This window comes from Hylobates moloch, unplaced genomic scaffold, assembly GCF_009828535.3.
Source record: "Hylobates moloch isolate HMO894 unplaced genomic scaffold, HMol_V3 SCAFFOLD_19, whole genome shotgun sequence".
Taxonomy (NCBI): Eukaryota; Metazoa; Chordata; class Mammalia; order Primates; family Hylobatidae; genus Hylobates; species Hylobates moloch.
Window position 1 is genome coordinate 15,874,653 of NW_026652294.1, and position 22,571 is coordinate 15,897,223.

Here is a 22,571-nt window from a genome sequence, read left to right on the forward strand (position 1 = left end):
ATACACGATATGGTTCAGCCCATTTAGATTTGCTTAATTAGAGGTACATGAAGAAGACCTATGGGGACAAAGAAGAAGGCCATCTGGGCTCCCGAGAATTCACCCATGGTAGGTGCTGCCTGGTCTTCTGGTCTTATTCTAGAAGCAGGATAGTGTGGTAGAAAGGAGCAAGTGCTTTGGAGTCAGTCAGAGAACCGGGGCTGAAATCCTACCTCCCTTCTGTGATCTTAGGCAAGTTGCCCAATCTCTCTGAGCCTTGTTCTTCCATCATTAGTAAAAAAGAGAGGGTTTTGCCTACCTCTTAAGGGGATGCAAGAATCAAAGTGCGATGCTGTGCACACAGAACCCAGCACACTGTTCAACAAACGAGTGTGATTATTTTCCCAGGCCACAGCCAGGGGTCTTCCTCAAGGGTTCATCCTCAAGGTTCTCCTGCATCCCGGCTCCCTGAGCTCAGCCATGCCCACGACTTGACGAGGTCAACTCCTTGACTTCTCTGATGACCATCAAAGCCCTCAGGGTCCAGCCCTGACCTCACTCCAGAGTTCAGACACATCTCCGCCAGGGTGTCCTTCAGGTCCCCTAAACCCAGCATCAGCTCTTGGCTCCTCCACTACTCTCTGGGGGGATTTGGGTAAGTCACCCTGGCCTTGGTTTCTTCATCTATAACATGATGTCGTTTGTAGAAGGTTGTAGCCGATCACCATGGAGGCTGTCCCAGCCCTAACATCCTAGGATTCAACACCACTCACTCTATCATCCCCCCGACTGAGCACTACCTCCTCCCTACACTCCCTGCCTTCAAAGTCAACACTTCCTTATTCAGCAAACCCCAGCTTGAAAATTTAGGGTCAGCTTGGATTTGTCCCTCTTGTTCATGCCACAGCCCCAATTCTGGAAGATTGTCTCCGAAGGATGCTCCCCTGTCTGCACACCCCTCCCTGTTGCCACCACCAGCAACCTTGCTCAGGCCCCAGCACCACACCTCAAGGAGGCCCCAGTCCCAGCTTCCCCCATGCAGCCTGCCCTCGGCCCTTTCTATCTATGGAGCTTCCAAACAGCCTTCGCATGGAGCCTGGGATTCCTCGTGTCACTGTCAAGAACTACACCCCACCATTGACAATCTTCATGCCCTGGAGATTCTTTTCAGATTAGGGATGAGGAGAGGAACATTTCATGGTGCTCAGATTAGATATTCACTATGTATTTATTGAATTCATTTGGTCATTCACGCTTCTCCAAACACATCCCTCAGATGATCATCTCCGATCCAAAACAGACAACGTCAGAGATGTCTGCAAATCGCGAAGGGCTTGGGCCTTTGCGCCTCAACGTCACACTCTTGTGACATTTTGCATACGATTTCAGGGGGTCCATCTTCCCCCTGCCCTAGCCCATCTATCGAGTACAATTTACCTCTGATCGAGCTCATGTTACAGGTGGAAAGACTGAGAAAGAGAGAGGAAGGGACTTGTCTGAGAATATGCAGAACATCTCCTCCTACCAGGAACTAGATCCTCGCACAAAAGTGCTGAGTCCGCTCCCAGCCCCAGGCCCATGGCTTTGAGCAGCAGGTCATTTAACATCTAACGTCTTCATGCTGTTTCCTCATCTGTGCAAGAGCAGCCATGTCTACCTGGCAAGGCTGTAGCGAGAGATCATATAAGCATAGGAATGGGGCTCAGCCCCATGCACAGAGGACAGTTCTTGTTTCATTATTTTCCTTGCTGTTTCTCTTCCTTTCCTGGCAGGATATGGAGGAAGGAAGCATCGCTGCCATCTACAGTGGTCACAGAAGGCTTCATGGAAGAGGCAAGCCCTGCCTGGGCCTCAATTTTGGGTGCTGGAGGGAAGCAGGGGCCAAGAGTTATTAATAGTCCTGGCCTGATGGGCCCAGGGAGGCTGAATGTGATACAGACACCCAGCACCATGGTTGGGCAGTACCTGACACCGGAAGGGGAGGGGGCCGGGGGCTACAGGGAGTGCCACCTCCCAAAATAGCCAGAGCAGAAGCCTATATAGGTGGCCATCCCACCGCCAGGCTCACTTCCCGACAGGACCTCCCACCAGCCCAGCCTTTCAGTGCAGGCTGCAGCCCTCCACCCCCACCTGAGGTGAGTGGCAGCGACCGAGGTTGGAGGATAGAGGGATGCAGCAGGATGAGCCAGCTGGAAGGGACAGCTACACCTCCCCTGTCCGTAGTGACCGGGGCGGGGGGTGCGGTGGGGGTACTGGAGGCAGGGCAGCTGTGGAATGTAGGGCTGAGAGCATGCATTCCTGCTTCTCCACCCAGACTCCTGGTGTGGCCTGGGGCAAACTCCCCCCACCCTCCACGCCCCGTGGCTGGGCCTCAGATTCCCGTCTTAGAACAAAAGGGGTGGAGCCAGACATCTGTGGACTCTGGTGATGCCATCAGAGGGGACCCAGAGGGCAGAGGAGGACTAGCGAGGGCTGATGGGCTGACCTAATGACATTGATGCTCTGGCTGGGAGGACTCAGCCCCGGAGGGGGTGTCAAGTTAATAGGAGAACTCAGCAGCAGGGAGAGATGGAGGAAGGAGACGGAAGAAGAGTGGGCCCCTGTTGAGGCTCCAGCCTTTGCCACAGGGTAACTGCTTAGGGGCTCACCAGGAGCCAGTGTGTGGCTGAGATATATGGGATCTGATACAGCTGGGTCCCAGGCACCAGGGAGGATCACCCAGAGAGTCACTGAACTCCACATGAGTGAGCCCAGGGGTGTGCCCTGCTCTGCTATTGCTTTGCCATGTGTCCTTAGACCACTCACAGACTCTCTGCGCCTCCGTTTCTCCACTGGTGTAACTGAAGGGTCCTACAGCTGGGGAAATCCATTCTCCATCTAGGCCCCTGGAGTGAGCTGAGCCTGGGAGTTGAAATGATAGCATAGGAGCCTGGCATGTCTGAGTCAGCAGCCCAGCTGGGGACAAGGTGCAGAGGTGACGGCAATAGCAGCAGGGTCCAGGGCAGCCGAGGGGTCCTGGGAAGTCCTGGAGCTGAGAGGCATCAGATCAGGAGCTGCATCCTTGGTGCCTTGGAAGCCAGCTGGCGGGCTGTGGCCTGAAGGAGCTGACTCACAGGGAGGGGGCAGCTGGAGCCAGCAGCGGTATCCTAAGGTTTCCAAGAAGGGCAGCCATCCAGGGCTGAGCTGCAGGAGACAGTGTTGACAGCAATGTCAGGGAACTTGAGTTACTGGGCAGCTGGACAGCTGCTCTCCCTAGTCCCCACCACCCAGGGCCACCACAGCCCCAGGCCCTGCCTACCTGCCCATACCTTAAGTTGCAGTCCCCAGGTCCCACAAATGGGACCACTGACATCAACACATCAGAGAGAGACAGACCCAGAGAAGGTCACAACCCAAGGTCACATGGGGACTTAGTGCAGCCCAGGATCTAGAACCCAGGCCTCCTGACTCCCTGTCCAGTGCTCACACACTCTAGAAGCAGCTGGTTGCAGCTTGAAACCTTGGGAACCATGGGGAAGAACAAAACGGGTCTCTGGCTGCCTACAGATAGGCACCGTGACATTTTTCCAGAGGTGAAGTTCAGACCCCCACACCTGCTTAGGTTGTCTAGAAAGTGTGGTCTGAAGGTGCTACCCTTCCTCCAAACCCATGTGGGGCTTTCTGGGAGGGAGGATAGCAATTCCAAGCAGCCTCCCCACCGCTACTCTGCCCAAAAAAGGTTTATGGGAGTAGGGGGAGTCTGGACCCATGACGCCAGGACCCAGGAGACCAGGAAAGCAAGTAGTTAGTAGAGATCTGAGAAGTGTTCTTTGAAAAATCAAGCCAGCAAAAAAATAAAAAATAAAAATAAAACATCAAATCAGGTTTTAGAATATGCATCCCTGGCCAGATGTGGGATAGGGCACCCGAAGTGGGCCCCAGCAGCTCCTGCCTGTCCCTGTCCCTGCCACCTCCTCCCTGCGTCGGGTGGGTCAGGTTTCAGGACCTCAGCGCTCAGATTTTGCAGCATAAATTTGCATCCAGGACAGACCAGAGCAGAGGCTGAGGTAGGAGTGGAGAGAGAAAGGGAGCAGGGCCTAGGGGGTCCTGAGGTGCAGGCTGGCCGCTGAGGGTTCAGGATCTTCCCCCACGCGGCAGGACATCCTCCGAGTTTCCCAGATCTGAGACCCCGCACCTCCTGCGTGTCCTTGACGGCAGGTGGACTTTCCAGACCCGGCTGGTGACGCCAGTGCCCCCTAAATCCCAGAGGTGGCCCCTTCCCCTTGTGCCCTGGCCGCAGCCCCTGGGATCCCGCGGACCCCTGGCCTGGCGGTGCAGGAGCGGTGGCAGGTCCGCCCGCCCTCTTGCCCGCGGCCGGCGCTGCTCAGCGGCGCGGCTGGACTGAGCCGCTCCCGCTGCGCTCAGAGTCCGGGCCCCTGGCGCCATGCCAGGCCCGGCGGGCGTGCGCCCGGCGCGCAGCACTGCAGCGCTGGTCATATGAGCAGAAATGATGAGAAAAGCACTTTTTAATCTTTTCGCACTTGCTCTGCCCGCTCAAACAGTTGCAGGATGTCGATGACAGACTTGCTGAACGCTGAGGACATCAAGAAGGCAGTGGGAGCCTTTAGCGGTGAGCAGCGCGCTCCCCTCCCCATCCCTCTCCCCTAGTTCACCGCCCGCGCCCCTGCACTCCGCGGGCCCCACAGCCAGCGGGTCCTCCCAAGCGCGCTTCTGCCCACACTTCCCGCTGGGCGCCGGCGAGGTCGGGGCGGGGGCGTCCTTGGCAGTTCCCAAACTGTCCGGGAGAGGCTTGGCGCGGGGAGCGGGCGGAGAGGCGGGCGCCCTGCCCAAGTTACAGAAACTTGAGGGTGTGGAAGGCCCGGTGGCTGGGAGGACTCAGGGTCCGGGACCAAGGGCGAAGGCCAGGGTCGGAGGAGAGACCTCCAGGGTCCTTGTACGAGCTCTCCGGACGTCCTCTTTAAGGCACGTGGAGAGGACTGCAGGGCGCATCCTCCTCTCCAAGCGACCCCTTTCCTGGACCCTCATTCTGGACAGGACTTTTCCCGCCAGGCGGTAGTCGTTGTTGGCCCCCTCACTGTCCTAATTCCTTTACTGAGATTCAGCAACGGACCTGCAGGCGAGGTGACCTTCTGGAGCCGGCGCACAGCTCTGCCCAAGCCTGCACGGGGCATCCTCAGTGCCTCAAACCTCCATCCTCCTTAGGCGGGCAGGGGAAGGGAACTGGCAGTCTCACCTCTCCCAGCTGCCCGGGACTTCAGTGCTTAGCTGCCCGCCTTCCTCCTCCCCTGTCGTCCAAATGGGGAAACCAGGGAACTGTCTTGGAGAGGACAAGACATTTGCCCAAGGTCGCCTAGCTGAGCAGAAGTGGTATTAGAACTGGGTTGCCCAGCCTAGGGTCAGAGGTGCACAGGGCAAATTTCCTTGTCTCTAGTCCTGTGCTAAGGGGAAGAGAACATGACTTCAACAGCCACCCCCTACACACACACACACACACACACACACACACACACACACACACACACACGATACATGATCTAACATTGTACCCTTCCCCAGGTGTTCTAAAACAGGACCCCAAGATACAGAAAATTGCAGATAGAAAAGGACCCCCATTTCCTTTCTGCTTTGCACCCCCTCCCCTGGGCACAAAAACCTCTCTGGGAAGCCACCCTCCCAGGATCCTGGGATAACCCTCTCCTTTCACCTCAAGTCCATCTGGGAAGAAACTTAACCGGGTGTTTCTCGGGAGCCTCCCAACAGCCCCTTCCCACTGCCTCCGAAATGGATTTCTGCGCAGAGCCAGGACTTCCGGGTCTGCCCCTCCTCCTCCCACTGTGTGACCTTGAGGGAAACCTGTCCTTTCTATGTCAATTTTCTGGCAACAGAGTCTGTGGCCAAGAAAGAAGGTCAACCCTCCTCCCCCTACCCCCAGGACCATGTTCATGCCCCCTTCAATTCCCCAGCCCACTCCCAGCCAGCTGGCACCCAAAAGTCTTCCTGGACACAAGGTTCTCAGAAGAACAAAAGCCTTTGGTTGTTAGGTGCTGCTCCCATCATCAGCAATGGGTGCGGTGGAGGCGGGATGTGGGGCAGGCTGGAGAGCTGGGGAGGTCTGGGTTTGGGCACACCTCTTCCCCTCCCAGCCTTGTGACCTAGGACAGGGCATCCTCCCTTGCCCGGGCTCCCTCAGCCCTCCGACGGAGGTGGGTACCTCTCATTCCCCACGACTGGCATGCGGGAATCCATCAACAAATGCCTCGACGCCTCCCAGTCTCCCACCCTTCCCTACCAGCCTTTTTGGTCCTTGTTTGACCCTGCTCTTCCCCCCACAGCTACCGACTCCTTCGACCACAAAAAGTTCTTCCAAATGGTCGGCCTGAAGAAAAAGAGTGCGGACGATGTGAAGAAGGTGTTTCACATCCTGGACAAGGACAAAAGTGGCTTCATCGAGGAGGATGAGCTGGGGTAAGCGGAGGCCTGCAGGGGCTGCCCAGCCGAAAGCTGCGTGAGAGGGAGTGGGGGCTGGGACTCTAGCTTCCAAGTGTCCATCAGACCTGCCTTTCACTCTGCCTGCTTCACAGAAAGTAACCGTGGGTGAAGGCAGGGCTCCGACCCAGGGTGCCCGGGGAGAAGGCTTCCCAGCGCTATTGCTTCGGAAGAGTAAAACCCTCAGCTGAAAGTGCAACTAACTAGGCTAAATAATAGCCACTTAATATTGCTAATGGAACGATGCTACTTAATAATTTAATGCAAATGAAGAGGCAGTTTTTCTTGCTGCCTAACACCATAGGCAGGGCAGAAAGCATTCACTTGAGTATTTAATTGATTTTCATTTGTCTAAAAGACACTTTCCACCTTCCTGCAGCCCCCAGCCCTCTGGTACTAGTGTGGCTGGTGCAATTTCTGGGCAAGCAGGGACGCAGAACCAGCTCTGGGGGTCCAGGGGTCCATGGAGAAAAGCAGAGAAGGAGAAGGCTGTGGCTAGGAAAATGCATGCCTCCATCTGCAAAAGCATCTCCCACCATAATCCCCGTGGCCACCCGGCCATGTCTCCTGACTCGGGTTGCCTTATGTCACTTTCTGGCCAAGAAAGCCTTGAGTTTTGTAAAAAGAGAAGCGGGGGATGGGTGTACGGAGAGGCCTTTCAAGTAGGGACTTCCCCACCCATCCTGTCTCTCCCCTAAACCATCTCACAAGGGTACCTTCTGTCTAGAATCTTCACGTTCTACCCACTTACATCCAACGTGCATGCACACTTATGCACACACACACACACACACTCACAATGGCTGACTTCCCCCTGTCCTCCAGGCATCACCTTCACCAGGAAGCCTCCTCCCTCCTCCCCTCACCGCAGGTGGGCAGATACAGCTTCTGAGCGCCCTCCTCCACTGCCCATCACACCACTGTGTGGTCTCTCTTGGAGCCCATGACCTCCTTATTTTTTCCAGTGACTTCCGAAGATCACCACTGTGACCCCACTTTCCAGCATATGCCCGACACAGAAATGACACTTAGTGGATACTTGTTGGATAAATTAACGAATGTAGGTGCCCTCCCTGAAGTGAGGACAACCCTTCGCTGAGGACAGCCTGTCCTTTCCTAAATACTCAGCTACGAAAGCGCAGCCACCGAGCAGGCTACCTGGCCTAGGGCACCTGTGTGCATGACTGCTGCTCGCTGCCTGTCCCAGCCATCCCTTTCCTCAGACAGACACCAGTCCACCCTCCACCCAGCGTCCTGCAAGGCGACCTCGGCTGAATCCTTCACCGGCTTTCTCTCTTTTCTCCTCCAGATTCATCCTAAAAGGCTTCTCTCCAGATGCCAGAGACCTGTCTGCTAAAGAAACCAAGATGCTGATGGCTGCTGGAGACAAAGATGGGGACGGCAAAATTGGGGTTGACGGTGGGTAGCCGTGACCTGAGGTCTGGGCATATTGTGGATCTTGGGGTGTTGGATGCGAAAAGTTTGAAGCTATGTCTGTCACAAGGGGGATGATACGGGGGTCTCTCACTCCCCCAGATTAGAAGATAAAAAGCAGTCCACTAGGTCTGAGAGCTCTGCCACATACTCCAGACAAAGGAAAACTGGTGTATTTTCCTAATTTGAAAACCTAAAAGGAATAGATTCTGTTTTTCCTGCTGGGTAAGGGATCCAGGAGGATTTGGGATTTTTTTTTTCCTGAACTCTGCCTGCACTTTTGCATGGATACTGGCCCAAGCTCTGCCCAAACTGGCTGTGTGACCTTGGGCAGTGTCTCTCAATCGCTGGGCCTCTGTCTCCCATCTATAATCCAAGGAAATGAGGCCGACTAATCCCCAAGGATCCTCTGCCTCTCACATTCTCAGATTCCAGGGATGGAAATTCCTATCTCCTGTCCTCCTCAGCATCTTGTCCTGGTGTCCTGTAACCCCAAGTCTCAAAACCTGTTTGGGTTTTACTCAAATATACCATTCTAGCCTTGCAGCAGAGCCAGGAAAAACAGTAAGCCAGAAATCAGCGGGGAATTCAGACAGGGAATTACCTGGTCCTGCCTTGCTTTGCAAGCTTCAGTGTCAGCACAGATGAGAGATCAGTGGCCCACCGTCCACTCCTTTCTCCATTTGGCTCTGTGTGGCATTCATAGAGCACACCCACATTGCCATCTCTCTTAGCATCATGATTTTCTCAGGAATCATCTCCATTTTGCAGGTGGGCAAATGGACTTTGAAGGTGCTTAGCCTAGTTCAAAGAGCTGGGACACAGTGGTGGAGTGGGGATTTAGAACCAGGCCTGAATGAGTGTTTGCAGCATGCTAAGCTGCCATTTGCTCCCATAATAGGCTTTTCTGCTGGTCTCAGAGAAAACTGTGTGTAGGTGCTTGGCCTCTGGGCCCCAGGCTATCTCAGTTCAAATCCCAACCCTACCACTTTCCAGCTGTGTGTCCTTGCATAATTAGTAACTACTCTGAGCCTCTGTTTTCTCATCTCTGAACTGAACAGAATGATAATTCTTATAGGGTGATTACAAGGGTTAGATGTGTTAATATGTAAAGTGCCTAGAACAGTGTCTGGCACAGAGTAAATGCTATATATGTATTTGTTAGCTAATTTTTTTAAAACTAGGGATTGGGTTGCATTCATCCTTCCAGCCCCAATATCTAGCCAATACCCCACACAAAGCAGGTGCTTCATAAACATTCGCTGCCTGAGTGTAAAGCCCAGACCCCCATGCTCTGCTCCTTCTCTGCCCCTTGCCAGCTGTGACCTTGAACACATCACCTCTGCACACCTACATTCCCTTGCCCGGCAAATGAGGTGCATGAGCTTCTCCTAAGACCTGTTTGGGCTCGTTGTGAAAATTAAGTTTCTGTGAACACAAAATTGCTTTGAGAAAGGTACAAAGATTTTGAAAGTAGGTGTATGCTTATGAGTTAGAGGATTGTTGTTGTTGTTGTTGTTGTTTATTTCTTTTTTGTTTGTTTGTTTCCTGCCAGTAATGAGAATGGACAATCCCTATCAAGGTCAAATGCAGGGGGTCCCCTGGCCATCTGATGCCAGCTGCCCTTCTTGTGGCTGGGAAGGAGGGAGGTGTTTTTAAAGGAGTGGAGCAGAGGGTATTGGAAAGGCATCGTTGGCTTGGCCGCTCCTGGGGCTTCTGGTGCTTGGCAGATCCCCCCTCACACCCCCATCCCCACCAATCTGCTTATCACACAGCTCCACCCCCAAGGCCTGGCTCCCACCTGAACCCTGACCCAGGCCTCCAGACCTGCCTTCCATTTTTATTTGCAGCCAATATGCCATAGCTCAGAAGCCCTGGGCTGGGTCTTCATGGCTGACTGCTCACAGACAACCTACATGATGAAGAAAAACCAAGCCAAACCTGGCCCAGTTCCCTGCCTCCCTCTGTCCCTCCCTCCCTGCCACACTCAGATCTTAAAGCATCAACTAAACTCTTCTAACAGATCCAGCAGATGTTGACTGAGTAGCAACTCTGTGCCTGGCAGTGGAAGAGGTAAAAATAATTCAGGCCCATTTCTTGACTGGGTGCCCCTGAGCAGCTGCTTCTTAGCCCTGAGCCCCAGCTTCCTCATCTGTAAACTAGGCATTGTAACATGGAAATGTGGCCTGTAGTGTCCAGCACATAACAAATGCTCAATAAATGGCCACTGCAATGCCTTATTTATTTATTTAGAGACAGTCTCTCTCAGTCACCCAGGCTGGAGTGCAGTGGTGTAATCTCAGCTCCCTGCAACCTCTGCCTCCTGGGTTTAAGCAATTCTCCTGCCTCAGCCTCCCCAGTAGCTGGGATTACAGGCACTCACCACCATGCCCAGCTAATTTTTGTATTTTTAGTAGAGACGGGGTTTCACCATGTTGGTCAGGCTGGTCTCGAACTCCTGACCTCAAGTCATCCGCCCACCTCAGCCTCCCAAAGTGCTGGGGTTACGGGCATGAGCCACTGCACCGGGCCATGCAATGTCATTTTTATTGTCTGCAAATTGCTTGCAGCTCTACACATATACACAAACAAGCGATAGTGCCAGCCAGAGGCAGAGGCGCAGGCATCAGGCATTTTGTATGGACTTGGAGGCTAAGCCACAGGCTGTAGGGGACAGAGGCAGTGGGGTCCAGGCAAGGCATTGGCATCAGCCAAGGCTGGAAACTTTAGGGTATGTTCAGAAAGGGGCAAGAAGATTGTTTTGCCAAGAATGGGAGGAAAGAATTATTAGCTGGGCATGTCATGTGTGTCCAGCCCAGTGCTGGGTTTGGTTACCTCATTTGACCTTGGGACAACAGAGGACATAAGTGCAGATGTAGAAACGGCAGCCCAGGGAGAGAGTGCAAGGTCACAATGCCAGCAAGTGCCAGGGCCAGGATTCAAACCCAACAGCATGGTCCAGGCCCACCTGTGCAGCCTCCATTGAGCTCATAGGCAAGACATAAAATAGACAATTAGCACAGACCACCCTGAGGCACTGGGGCCCCACACCTCATGCTTTTGAGGTGGGAAGATGCAGATGCCCCCTTCCTCACTCCCAACCCCCTAACGCAGGAAGGGTGGGTGCAATGATGCCCAATAGGCAGCGAGATGGGAAGCAGAGCCTTTTTGGGGCCCAGGATGTTCTGTTTCAGATACTCTGCTTTGCTGTCACTCTTTCTAAAGGCCAGAAGCCCCGAGCCCCACCTATAGCTGGAAGATGCCTTCAACTCCTGGCGGGATCTGGGGCATGTCCCAGAGCCCCTCTGACCATAAAGTGCCTTGTCTTTAAAACCATGGGGCATGCCGGGCGCGGTGGCTCATGCCTGTAATCCCAGCACTTTGGGAGGCCGAGGTGGGTGGATCACGAGGTCAGGAGTTCGAGACCAGCCTGGCCAACATAGTGAAACCCCATCTCTATTAAAAATACAAAAATTAGCCAGGCATGGTGGCACACACCAGCTACTCAAGAGGCTGAGGCAGGAGAACCACTTGATCCCAGGAGGCAGAGGTTGCAGTGAGCCGAGATCACGCCACTGCACTCCAGCCTGGGCAACAGAGCTAGACTCCGTCTCAAAAACAAAACAAAACAAAACCAAAAACCAAAACAAACAAACAAACAAACAAAAAGAAACCATGGGGCATGGGGCAGATCACTAGCCAATTACTGGGGTGCATTCCAGCCCTGGGATTTCACAGATGTCCCAGTGGATAAACCTCTACACAGAGGACCACTTCACTATTTTGGCTCAGCTGCGTGACCTTGAATGATGATGGCAATAGCATCTAAGTTCACAGAGCACTCAATACGTGCCAGGCACCGTGCTTAGCATTTCACTCATTTAATCTTCCTAGCTAGAAGCTCTGAAGTGTATACTATTATGATTCCCATTTTATAGATGAGCACACTGAGGCTCAGAGAGGCTAAGGGGTTGCATAAACCCTTTAGGCTAGGAAGAGAAAAGATCAAAGTCTGAAGTCAGGTCTGTTGAGCTCCGAAGCACATGACCTGTGCTGCCTGCTTCATTCATTCATTCATAGTTTAGTTTACTATAAGATGATTATATTTATTGACTTATTGCCTATTTCTTTCTCCTCCACTAAAATGTCAGGTCCGCTGAACAGGAACTTTTGTTTTTTTCAGTTCTAATCCCAGCACCTAGAATAGGGCCTGGCCCATAGTGGGAGAACAAGAAAAGTGTATTTGGTTGAATGAATGAATGAACAAATGCCCAGCTCTGGGCAGCGCTGTGCAGTGATGAGGATGCATAACTGCTATATGTAGGGGGAGATGATCTGCAAGCCAAGGTTGGGGATCTGTGGGGACTTGTCTGTAGCAGGTGCCGGGAAGCCCAAACCAGGAACTGCCTCTCTTCCCTGCTCTGTTTGTCCTTCTGAAGGTGAGTGATACTTATCAGGTTCTTGAAGATCCTGTATTGAAGGGAGGGGGTAGGAAGACAAAGTTCTAATAATAACCCTTTGCATTCCTGTCTCTGGGGCAACTACTTCCAGGAAGCTCAAAGGTTTTTATAGATGTGGTTGATTGATTCTCAAAGGCCACCCTAAAAAGCTGGTGCAGAGCTGATATGGGGAGGGGCTTAAGGCTGAAAAGGAAAGAGAAGCTAGAAAAAGAGGGGAAGAGTGCCAAAAAAAAAAAAAAATCTTTGTTAAAGCACCTGCAGTTGCAAAGCCCAGGCATAAAAAGCAGACAAAGCAGACTATGTGGCAGGTGCCTTTTCAAACACTTCACCTTCACAACGGGTCTCCAGCTGGGAGCGGGTGTCAGCATCACCTGGAGGGCCTTTGGCAACACAGATGGCTGTGCCAGACCCCAGGAATTTCTGATTCCTTAGGTGGAGCCCACACTTTTGCATTTCTAACAAGTTAGCAGATGGTGCTAATGATCTGGCGAACCACACTTCGAGGACCACTGCCTCACAATAATCCTAGGAAGTGGATGCCGTCGCTATCCCCATTTTGCAAGTGGAGAAACTGAGGCATCGTGAGAAATGACATGCCCAGAGTCTCTCTGTAGCAGAGCTAGAACTGAGGCTCGGTGGTCCAGCCAGGACCCTCTGCCATCCTGCCTCACACGGGCATGTGTCCCCAGCCTGGGCCTTCCAAACTCAATGCCTGCCCCTGCAGGATGTGCTGACCAACAGGAATCGAGGTTAGCATTCATCCCCACTTCCTGTGTGCCAAGTACTGCACACAGGCCTTACATCTTTTAACTCATTCAAACCTCCCAACAGTTCTACAAGATACCTTTATTACTGATACATACAAGGAATCTGAGGCCCAGGGAAGCAGAGCGACTTGCTGTGAAGCCTCAGGGCCCTCTTCAAACCTTGACTCCTAAGATCTTGCTGCAGAGAAGATCCGCATGCCCCGTGTGCACACGTGCCTGCATGCAGTCCTAGTTACATTCTTCCTGAAACCCATTCTGGGCCATGGATCCACTGCCCTCTGCTTTAAGTGTGTTTCAACTCAAGAGTTTGGGGTTTGCATTTTGCTTCTGTTGCTGAACGATGTAGTCATCATTATTGCCTAACCTTGCAACCCCCCCGCCACTCACTCGCGTGCCTGAAGGAATTTGCATTTTCTGCTTCCCTCTGGCAAAATCTGTTCCCTTTTATCCTTAAGTAGCCTATTTACCATGAGAGGCAGAGTGGTAGCGTAAGGCCTTGGGCTGTGGTGGAGCACCTGAGTCAGGCAGAAATTAGAAAGCCAAATGCTGGGGATCAGCCATGGGAATGGCTATATCTTTTCCTCTCTCAGGACATCCATTCCCACACCTGGAAAGTGGGGAGAAAAATACACACCTTATAGGGTTGTTGCTCGAATGAAGAGAATGTTCTAGAAATGATTCCTTTCCTCTTATTTTACAGGCATGTTTTGCTCGTAAGCCACCCAAAACCTTTTGAAAGTGGTGGAATCTCAATCCTCAACAGAAATGAAATTGAGTCTAAAGCAGGAGAAAAGTGAGAGGGAGAGAAGGAGAATTTGCCGGTCTCCTTGTAATTCCAGCCCTCCGGCCTCTATGGGGATTTGATTTCTAAGTAGGACAGGATGCTCATATCAAGGCTAGCCCAGGGTTTTGAGGGCAGAGCCCTAAGGTGCACGATGCTTTGTCCCATCTCATTGCACCCTGGTACCAGCTTAATGAGGTCTAGGGGACACTGTGATCCCCACTGAGAGACGTGAAAACCGAGGCCCCGTAGACAGTAAGTGCCAAAGTCACATAGCAAGTCCTTGGCCCAACAGGACCTGGGTCTCCTGACTCCACCACTCCCTCCCCTAAGCTGAGCTGAGACGTTTTAGTTATAAATGGCTTCTGCGCTTAGCAATCTGCTCTTTTTATTCCCATGTGGACTTTCCCTAGCTCTGGCCTTATGCTGCTCTAGAAAAGATTTAGCAAGGGGAGAGGAAGCAGCCTTCCTTACATAACTGGCCTCCTGTGAAAGGGAGCAGCTGCTCTGTGGAAAAAGACATTCCCCTCCATGCATCCCTCTCCTTCTGCCTCTGGGGGTTGCAGCTTGAGTCCGAACCAGGACCATTTAACTCCAACCTTTGAGGAAGAGACGCACCCCGGCCCCAGCCACGCCTGTTAGAATCTTCCTAGCTGAGTGACACTCAGCCTCAGTTTCTCTGTAAATAAAATGAAGATAAGAGAGCCGACAAGGATGAAATGGAATAACACACCGTGCGGTGCCTTGCACAGAGTGAGCCCCAGAACTGTTCACGCGGCCTCCTTGTGGCTGTCTGGCTTGACCCGGAGTGACTCTGCCTCCCAGTTCTCCGGATGGGAAGGTGATCCCTGTTTGAGATACCAATTTATAAGAAACCGAGCCCGGGAGCTATTTAGAGGCGAGGTGATAAACCAGGAGGCCGGCTCCTTCATCCCGGTCATCACGACAGAGGGAGGGAAAGAGCCTTCCAGCCGCTGACTCAATGGCCGGCTCAGTTTCGCTTTGGGCCATCAGCGTGTGTTGGTCTCACGCTTCTAAATTTGTCCAATCCCCACGGCCTTGGGCTGGGGCAGACCTAATTAGGCTAATTTCAGTTTCCTAAGGGAAAGAAAGAACAGAATCCTCTAGTCCTCTGATCCTCCCTCTGCTGCCCCCTTCCCACCCCTATCCCTACCGTCTACCTCCTTTGTTGCTTTCTGATTGGACAATGATGACATCTGCAAGCTGGCCCCAGAGGGTCTTGGGCGAGGTTTTAGACTGCAAATGTACTGCTGTACTTGCATGTCTTAGAAGAGAATGACCATTCTGGATACCTCCAAAGGAAGACTGTCTCTTCTACCTGTCAACATTAAGAGTTGATTTAGCCGCATTACCACTGTGTGCCAGGCACCATGCTGGGCACTCCTTCTCCATTATCTTATGGAGCCCTTACCATAACCTTATAAGGAGATAGTCCCAGTATCCCCATTTTATAGATGAGGAAACTGAGGATCAGGAACTAAGTTGCCATGGATGGGTGTGCCGGAGGTGGGATGCTAGTTCTGATGGGATAGCTGGGTCAGAAACTTGTACCAGGTCGGCTGGCTGCTCTTTAGGCTTTCCGTGCCCTCTGTTTATATCTTCCTTGTCCTGCTTAGTTTCAGGACTTTCGTGGTTAGTGTTATGTCAAAGCTCCAACCTGTGTCTGTTGTGCTGGGGGGATCCACACAGGAGGTGGAACTAACACTTATAAGCCAGTTACTATGTGCCAGGCGTATTACCCCATCTGATCTTTCTAACAGCCATCCAAACAGGCATTATTATACTCACTTTACAAATGAGAAAACTGAGCCTCAGAGAGCTAAAGTAGTGACTGATGGCCACCTAGCCAGGTAGTGATGGAACAAGATTTAGACGTAGGTCTAGGGTTGCTGGATGGTTGTAGGTAGGTGCCAGGGTGGAGGCAGGAAATGCTGGGATCACGGAGACAAACAATGGCAACAAGAACAATGATGATGCTAACAAATACCAATTACAGTACCATTTAGAGGCTCGTGCTTCTGCTGGGCAGCAGCAAGGCATTTATAGGCTTGGTTTCAAAGTGGCTCCAAGTACAGAAAACACCTTGGTTCCAACACCACCAGATACCGAGAGCTTGCTATGCATCAGTCCTGTGACCGAGAGCTTTAGTGCTGACTCCTCTGAACAGCTTAAGGAAGTAGGCACTATCACGAGCTCCATTTGACAGGTGAGGTCAAGCATCTAGTTGAAGGTCACAGGAACAAGAAATGCGAGCTGGGAGTTACCCCCAGCTTGCTTGCTCCAAACACCGTGTGACAGCCGGAAAGGCGTCTTCTAGACCCGACACCCACTCATAAGAAAACCAAGATCAGGGAGGATGAGGCACCTTGTCCAGGGACAGCAGCAGATGGCAAAGCCAAGACTTGAACCTGACCATTCAAAGCTGCATTCCCCATCCTGGGATCCTACCTACCGCCAATTCAGCTGACCTAGAGTTTACGGGATCTTCGTTGGTGTAGTCTTTTTTGTTTGTTTGTTTGTTTTTGAGAGTGAGTCTTGCTCTGTCACCCAGGCTGGAGTGCAGTGGTGTGATCTTAGCTCACTGCAATCTCCACCTCCCAGGTTCAAGCCATTCTCCTGCCTCAGCTTCCTGAGTACCTGGGATTACAGGCACGTGCCACCACGCCCGGCTGACTTTTGTATTTTTAGTAGAGACGGGGTTTCACCATGTTAGTCAGGCTGGTCTCGAACTCCTGACCTTGTGATCTGCCCACCTCGGCCTCCCAAAGTGCTGGGATTACAGGCATGAGCCACTGCACACGGCCAGTCATTTGTTTTTCTTTAAGGAGAGACCTGGGCATTTTAGAGGAAGGGTTTGGCTAGGAGACCTGTTAGTTAATTGGCTGGCTCCTAAGAGCTCAGCCCTGAGGCAGATAGGAAAGGCACAGAAGGGGTGGCTCCTGCCCTCAATTTATCTACAAAGTTCCCTGTTGAAGGTTTTGAGGGGATAAAATTAGAATTCCATGTTCTCTGCCGAAGGCCAGCGCATGTGGCTACTTGATGTCCTGGCTGCTTGAGAACAGATTGCAGGGTGGGCAGAGGGGCTGATTTAAGAGGCTTTCAAAAACCCCACAGCTCCAAAGTACCTCCCAAAGTCTGGCTCCAAAATGTCTGACTTTCCGTCACTGGAGAGTCCCTCATTGGTGTCCCTGGGCCTCTGTCACACCAGCTGCACCAAATCCCATCTAGTGTGAAGGTGACCAATGGGCTCTTTACCGATGAGCAACCTGAGAGCCCATAATTTCCAGAGTGAGGACGAAGGGGTCAATGCAGTCTGGAAAACAGAGAGGACCAGCTTCCCCTCTTGACAATCTCTCCATGAGCAGACGGTGGCGGACAGGCTCATGCATCCTTTATCCCAGGACAGAGAAACTCAGTGCCCCCAAACAGGGAATGCCAGTGCTGGATAAAATGACAGGTTGAAGGTGGAGAGGGTTCATGTTTCTGCCTGAGCTGGGACACTAGCCCTCTCAGGAGTAGCCTCTCCACATTCATGTAGCGGGTTCCTGAGGCCGGAGGTCAAGCCCTGGCTCTGCCTCCTGCTTTCCACATGACCCTGATACCTCACCTTCCCAGCCTCCATTTCCCCATCTATAAAATTAGAATCCTCCCAGACTGTCATGTGAATTATATAAAGTAAGTCAGAACTTCTTGACCCCTAAGAAGGACTCATGAGCTATCCCATCCACCCATCCATCCATCCATCCATCCATCCACCCACCAATCCATCCATCCATTCATCCTTCTCTCCCTTTATCCATCCCTCCATCAATCCATTCCTCATCCTTCCATCCATCCATCCACCTACCCCTCCATCCATCCCTCCATCCACTCCATCCATCCCTCCATCCACCCATTCCTCATCCATCCATCCATCCACCCAGTGCTTATTTATGAGCACCTACTGTGTGCCAGGAACACTGTGGCTGCCAGGAGAACAGTGAACAAGTGAGAGGCTCCCCTGCCCTCTAGAGTTTGCATTCTAGTAGGGGGAGACTGACAAAAATAAGTGCATAAATAAGATCATTTCAGAGAGTGCCAAGGACTATGAAGTAAATAAAAAAGGACTAATGCAATGGGATGGTGATATTTGAGCTGGGACATGCGTCACTCTATACCAAGGTCAAAGTAGGTCGGAAACTACTGGGATGAAGAAGGAAGCCTAAGAGCATTTCTAGCCTGAATCATGTCTGCTGTATGACCATGGTCAAGCTACTTAACTTTTGAGCCTCAGTTTCCCCATCTGTAAAATGCAGGCAAAGGCGTCTCTCCCATGGAGTAGTCATGAGGATTCAATGAGATATTATATGCAAAATGCTTCCCACATTGGCATTCGATAAATGTTAGTTACTAGCTATAATTAATAAAAGTACTACTAATAAAAGACATCTCAAAATAACCACCTGCCCCACCGAGCTCCTGGAAGATCACAGGCTCCTGGCTGAGAAAGCAAGCACTTTGACGCCTGCCCTATGGGAGGGATTCTGTACGAGTGTTTGTTGTTTTGGTATTTATTTGAGACTCCATCCTTGGCACTGCTGTTACCACTCAACCAGAGAGCCTGGGGATTTCAAGACCAGCTGGTGGACGCTAACTCTCTCCCACCCTGCATCCCCCATATCCAGGTCACCCACCTTTCCTATCCTAGGACAGCCTGGGGATAGGAGAGGATGGTGTCTATTTCCTAAGTCAAACCTCAGGAAAGTGAGGCACCCGGGTACGTGTCCCTTCATCTAGCCAGGGCCAGTGCCAGGTTCTTTCCTTCTTTCTTTCTTTTTTTTTTTTTTTTTTTTGTGAGATGGAGTCTCACTCTGTTACCAGGCTGGAGTGCAGTGGCACGATCTCAGCTCACTGCAACCTCTGCTTCCTGGGTTCAAGCAATCCTCCTGCCTCAGCCTCCTAAGTAGCTGGGACTACAGACGTGCACCATCACGCCCAACTAATTTTTGTAGTTTTAGTAGAGACAGGGTTTCACCATGTTGGCCAGGATGGTCTCGATCTCTTGACCTCCTGATCTGCCCGCCTCGGCCTCCCAAAGTGCTGGGATTACAGGAATGAGTCACTGCGCCCAGCCCAGTGCCAGGTTATTTCTACAATACAGCATGTGTTGGTTTGATTTTTGCGTGTGTGTGTTTTCACTTTTTTATTTTGAAATAATTGTAGATATATAGAAGAATTGCAATGATAGTACAGAGAGTCCTGTACACCCTTCACCCAGCTCCCCCCAATGTTAATATTTTACATAACCACAGTACAATGATGAAAACTAAGAAACTGGATAGGTGGGGTTTTACATTTGTATTCCATACAAAGTCCAGGGAGGACGCAGCTCACCTCAAATGAGTCTCGGATACTTTTTGTGGCCTTTTTGAAGCCATTTCATGACTAGATTTTTATTTGTCTCTCCCAAGCAATTATTACTGGCCCCTGTCTTCACTCCACTGACAGATGAGGGAACCAAAACCCAGAGAGATACATTTTCCAGCAAATAGGGCCAGACTAGGCCTGGAAGCCCTAACTTTCAATCCCCAGCCTGTGCTCTCCCCACATCACAACACTCCATTTTCTTTTTTTTTGTTTTGTTTTGTTTTGAGATGGAGTCTGACTCTGTTGCCCAGGCTGGAGTGCAGTAGCATGATCTCGGCTCACTGCAACCTCTGCCTTCCGGGTTCAAGCAATTCTCCTGCCTCAGCCTTCAGAGTAGCTGGGATTACAGGCACCCGCCACCACGCCCAGCTAATTTTTGCATTTTTAGTAGATACAGGGTTTTACCATGTTGGCCAGGCTGGTCTCAAACTCCTGACCTCAAGTGATTCCCCTGCCTCGGCCTCCCAAAGTGGTGGGATTACAGGCGTGAGCCACCGTGCCCAGCCAAGACAACACTGCATTTTCTAGGGCGATGGGGACTTGCCTGAGACCCTACACTCCCCAGCAGGCTGAGACATGGCATCTCAGAGACACGTAGTGGCACATGGCAGCAAACTCCTTGTCCTCTCTCATCTCCTGGGGAGAAAAACAGCAGAGAAGTCCAGAAATATTGGAGGACCCTGAGCCTCAGTTTCTTCATCTGTAGAGCAAGAACAATGACAAAATGCACCAGATGGGATTATTGTCAGAGTCAAATAAGATATTGCATATAAAGTGTTTTGAATAGTGCCTGGCATATGATAAGCATTCAGAAAACTATTATTATTATTATTTCTATTGTTATTACTGTAGTTATTATTAATGATTTTGGGTGTGGCATGGCATGATGAAGCAATAAGATATGGTAGGCCCATCATTTCCCACCTCACTTCACTCATCTGCCCATTCATTCATTTATTCATTCATTCATTTTCACACTCACGCTCTGGCGCTCCTGCAGCAGAAGCAAGAACCCAGAGAGAGCACCACCCAGGGCCCCACAGTCAGGTGTTGAAAGTCTCTCTTGCATCCCCGCCTCTGACTCACTTTCCTTTGTCATTTTCTTCTGCAGAATTCTCCACTCTGGTGGCTGAAAGCTAAGAAGCACTGACTGCCCCAGGTCTTCCACCTCTCTGCCCTGAACACCCAATCTCTGCCCCTCTCGCCACCCTCCTGCATTTCTGTTCAGTTTGTTTATGTTATTTTTTACTCCCCCCATCCCCTGTGGCCCTCTAATGACACCATTCTTCTGGAAAATGCTGGAGAAGCAATAAAGGTTGTACCAGTCAGACTCTGCTTGCTCAGGAAGACCCAGGCCTGGTCAGGCATTGGCTTTCCAGATGCATCTGGACAGGGAGTGGGGGCTGGATTTTGACAGTTAGAAAAGATGTGATAGGAGAGAATGGAAGGGAACAGCCTCTTTTCTGTGCTAGGTACTAAGCATGACACTCTACAGAGGTTACCCACTTACTCCCTAAAACAACCCCATAAGGTAGGTAATGAAACTCCCATTCTCTAAAAATAAGTCTCAAAGAGGGGAAGTGATGTGTCTAAGCCCACAAATATAGGATTTGTTAGTGTTGGGTTTGAATGCAGGTCTGTGGATGGGTAGGTGGATGGATGGATGGATGGATGGATGGATAGATGGGTGGGTGGATGGATGAATGGGTGGATGGGTGTGTGGATGGATGGGTGGATGGGTAGGTGAATGGATGGATGGATGGATGGATAGATGGGTGGGTGGATGGATGTGAATGGATGGATGGATGGATGGATAGATGGGTGGGTGGATGGATGAATGGGTGGATGGGTGTGTGGATGGATGGATGGATGGATGGATGGATAGATGGATGGGTGAATGGATGGGTGGGTGGATGGATGGATAGACACATGATGGATGGATACCATTAAGACTTTTTGTTACAAATGACAGAATCCCAACTCAAGTAACTTAAGCTAAAAAGGAAGGAAACAAAGGACTTGATTGGCTTATGTGCCTGAATAGTTAGGGGTAGGTCTTCAGGAACAGCTGGATGAAGGGACTCAAGTGATATCATCAGGACTAAGTCCCTCTTTTCCTCTCTCTGAGTACTGCTTTCCTTTGTGCTGAATTTGTTATCAGGAGGGCTCTCCCTTCATGATGGCAAGATTCCCCCAGCAGCTCAAGGTGAACATTCAGCAAAAAAAAAAAAAAAAAGAACTTCTTGTTCCCAATCACTCTATCAGAAGGCCCCAGATTTAGTCCCATTAATACTAGTAGCTAACGTTTACTGAGCACTTACCCTGTGCTGAGTCCTTTGCAGGATTCCATCTGCACAACAGCCCTATGAAATGCATGCTATTATTACATCCCTTGTATAGACGAGGAAGCTAAGGCACGTAGAATTTAAATGTTGGCCAAAAGTCACACAGCCACCACGGGCAGGATCCAGGACCCCAACCCCAGCATCACCTCCAGAGCCTGTGTCCCTTCCTGAGTCAGACACAGAGGCCAGGAGGAGGGATCTTGATTGGAGACAGGTGGAGTTGGTCACACACAAGGCTCGTGGCCTGAGAGTGAGAGAGGGATGTCCGTGTGGAAATGAAAAGTGGGGACAGATGCTGGGGGTGAACACGGCCACGTCCCTACAGAATGGCTTCTGCTGTTCCCCAAGACAGCCCTGGGGAAGTTATTTTAGATTTCCCTGGGTGGAGAGGGGGCATTGGAGTGGTAGTCTCTCTCTCACCAGACCCCATGCCCTGCACCTCCCCTGCTCTCTGAGGTGTCGCCCTTAGGCAGGGCTGTCAGGAAGGCTCTCCCTGAGGGCCCAGCCTGGGGCAGACAACCCATCAGGCTGAGGGGCAGGGATGGGCAGGCCCTCATCCAGGGTGGTAGCCAGGCTCAGAGCAAGGAGGCCCAGGCCTGGGAGAGGACTTAAGGCCAACACTGGGAACTGGGTCAACACAGCAGCAAACCCCAAAGGGCTGCCGTGCCGGGGGCTCAGCCAGGCGCCAGGGCCTGTACACAGGTGGCAAGTGAGCCAGAGGTGGAGCACGTGGGAATGGACGTGGGAGTGGGAATGTGCGTGAGTGTGCGTGTACACGTGGGGAGGTGTGAGGGCACTGGTACACACACATGCTCGTGACAACAGTGAGGACCAATGCAGACTTGGGTCTTCATGTGGGGGGTCTCAGAGGGCCCAACTCTGGACACCGAGG

General features: G+C 51.6%; 1 protein-coding gene across 2 annotated transcripts; it reads left to right on the plus strand.

Moving 5' to 3' along the window:
* The first annotated feature begins 2,044 nt into the window (after positions 1–2,044).
* On the plus strand, positions 2,045–20,664 carry PVALB (parvalbumin). 2 transcript variants are annotated; one of them, XM_032138095.2, is made up of 5 exons: positions 2,045–2,114; positions 4,521–4,588; positions 6,312–6,444; positions 7,775–7,884; positions 20,446–20,664. In XM_032138095.2, the coding sequence occupies exons 2-5, from the start codon at positions 4,528–4,530 to the stop codon at positions 20,472–20,474; spliced, it is 333 nt and encodes a 110-aa protein (XP_031993986.1). In that variant the 5' UTR covers positions 2,045–2,114; positions 4,521–4,527; the 3' UTR covers positions 20,475–20,664. The 2 variants fall into 2 exon arrangements, with proteins under 2 accessions (XP_031993986.1, XP_031993987.1); XM_032138096.2 differs by lacking the exon at positions 2,045–2,114 and adding an exon at positions 4,007–4,025.
* The last annotated feature ends 1,907 nt before the right edge of the window (positions 20,665–22,571 follow it).

Excerpts from the sequence above, each read along its gene's own strand:
- PVALB (XM_032138095.2), top strand. The coding sequence starts at position 4,528 with ATGTCGATGACAGACTTGCTGAACGCTGAGGACATCAAGAAGGCAGTG. Across the intron at positions 6,445-7,774 it reads ATCGAGGAGGATGAGCTGGG|ATTCATCCTAAAAGGCTTCT; the intron begins GTAAGCGGAGGC and ends TTTCTCCTCCAG. Across the intron at positions 7,885-20,445 it reads CGGCAAAATTGGGGTTGACG|AATTCTCCACTCTGGTGGCT; the intron begins GTGGGTAGCCGT and ends TTTCTTCTGCAG.